Source organism: Cannabis sativa, chromosome 7, assembly GCF_029168945.1.
Source record: "Cannabis sativa cultivar Pink pepper isolate KNU-18-1 chromosome 7, ASM2916894v1, whole genome shotgun sequence".
Classification (NCBI taxonomy): domain Eukaryota; kingdom Viridiplantae; phylum Streptophyta; class Magnoliopsida; order Rosales; family Cannabaceae; genus Cannabis; species Cannabis sativa.
The window spans coordinates 47572215-47574151 of NC_083607.1; the positions used below are offsets into that span (position 1 = coordinate 47572215).

At 32.4% G+C, this 1937-nt stretch overlaps 1 protein-coding gene across 1 annotated transcript; it reads left to right on the top strand.

Annotated features, from left to right (window-relative positions):
- The first annotated feature begins 397 nt into the window (after positions 1 to 397).
- Positions 398 to 802, top strand: LOC115696498 (secreted RxLR effector protein 161-like). Its single transcript, XM_030623398.1, has one exon. It carries the CDS (start codon positions 398 to 400, stop codon positions 800 to 802), a length of 405 nt encoding a protein of 134 aa, XP_030479258.1.
- Positions 803 to 1937: the final 1135 nt, after the last annotated feature.

The following is a 1937-nucleotide window of genomic DNA, read 5'->3' on the forward strand; positions in this document are numbered from 1 at the left end:
AAAAATGCTAACTACCTTTCAAATTTCATGTTATTTTATAAATTAAATATTCAATAAAATAAAATGATAATTTAAGATCATTTTTCTGATTTTACAATTTAATTAAAATAAAAAAATAACAAAATTTAAAAGTTAGCATAATATCCTATTTTTATTCAAAATATCATGATTAAAATAATCTTATTTTAAATAAGGCCAATTTATTTTAAAAAATAGAATAATTTTTTTTAAAAAAATCTGACCTTAAATTTAAAAAATAAAAATAAAATAATCAAATTTTAAAAATAAGATAATAAATTAAGCAAAAGTCAAGCACGCACACCCACCCATAGGCACAACAACCAAATTGTCGCGTGATGAGTTTGGAGACCCTGTAGACCCCACTCTGTACCGAAGCATGATAGGCGGCTTACTGTATCTTACAACTAGTCGTCCTGATATCTCTTTCGGTGTCCGTCTATGTGCTAGGTATCAAGCCAACCCTAAACAGTCACATCTCTCTATAGTCAAACAAATTTTCAATCACCTTGCAGGGACTGTTAACTATGGTCTCTGGTATACATGTGATAAGAACACCACTTTGGTAGGATATAATGATTATGACTGGGCAGGATGTTTAGATGATAGGAAAAGTGCTTCAGGGGGTTGTTTTTTCATCGGTAATAATCTGGTCTCTTGGTATAGCAAAAAACAACAATCTATTTCCCTTTCTACTGTCGAGGCAGAATACATTGTCGCCGGTAGCTGTTGTACTCAGTTAATTTGGCTGAACAAAATGCTTACTGATTATGGATACCCATAACAAACTTTGACCATCTTTTGTGGCAGTACAAGTACCATAAACATCTCTAAAACCCTATTCAGCACTCTCCAACAAAACATATTGACATCAGGTATCATTCCATTCGTGATATAGTTAATTCAAATATGTTGTCAATATCTCATGTGCCCACAACTAATTAATTGGCAGATTTATTCACTAAAACTTTAGATACTCAAACTTTCACTCATTTAAGAACATGTATTTGTCTCTGTACCATCTAAACTGTTCACAGTTGCATCTGGTCACATTTTTTTCTAGTTTCTAAGTAAAAGTTTTTTTTTTAAATTCATGACATGAGCATGTTTTTTTTGTTCACTACTATCACCTTCTCAGTTGATTTATCTCGTACAAAATTGAGCTTGTATCTTCTCCAGATAAAAGGCTACCTCCTTCAGATGCAATGGGAAGAGCTCTCTTAAACCCATCTACTAATAAGTAGTTTGCTCCTTCTATATTAGTACTTGTGGTCTAAAGAGGACGGCTATATCTCTAGAAGAGAATGAAAGCCATGTCTGGGTACTATAGAAAAAGCTAGATTGTATCTTAAAAAAAGGCATAATAATAATAAAAAAAATGTTCCTTTGAGTGAGTGGTCTAGAAGATCTTTCTCTTCCTGGTGGACCACATGAGGACACTTTACACACACCTATGGAGATACAGGGTCTTGTGTAGCTTTACTAATTGGAGTTTGGTGTGCTTATGTGGTACAAAAAAATTTGTTGCTCATGTTGTGCATTTTTTATTCTTGCTCAGTGGCTTCATTCACTTCATTGAACAAATGTTAACTGTCCCATTTTCACTGCAAGATATTGAGTATCTCTAAGCTTTTATTTCTTATCTCTGTTGGGAAAGCCTGGGCACTTGTAACATGTTGTTGGCATATTTGTACATTAGATCTTTATGCTCTCAATATCTAATGTCTATGTGTTTGTTTCATTTTTTGTGCCAAAACGTGTGGTGAAAATAGTTCTATTTGGGTGTGTATATTTCATTTTGCAAAGTTAAAAAAATTAAATAAATATCATCTTTGTTTTCTTTGCATGGTTAAACTTTTCCATGGTATTTTCTACTTAAGGCCAAAGAAAAGTGAATCGATTCTTTCACTTTACTCTTT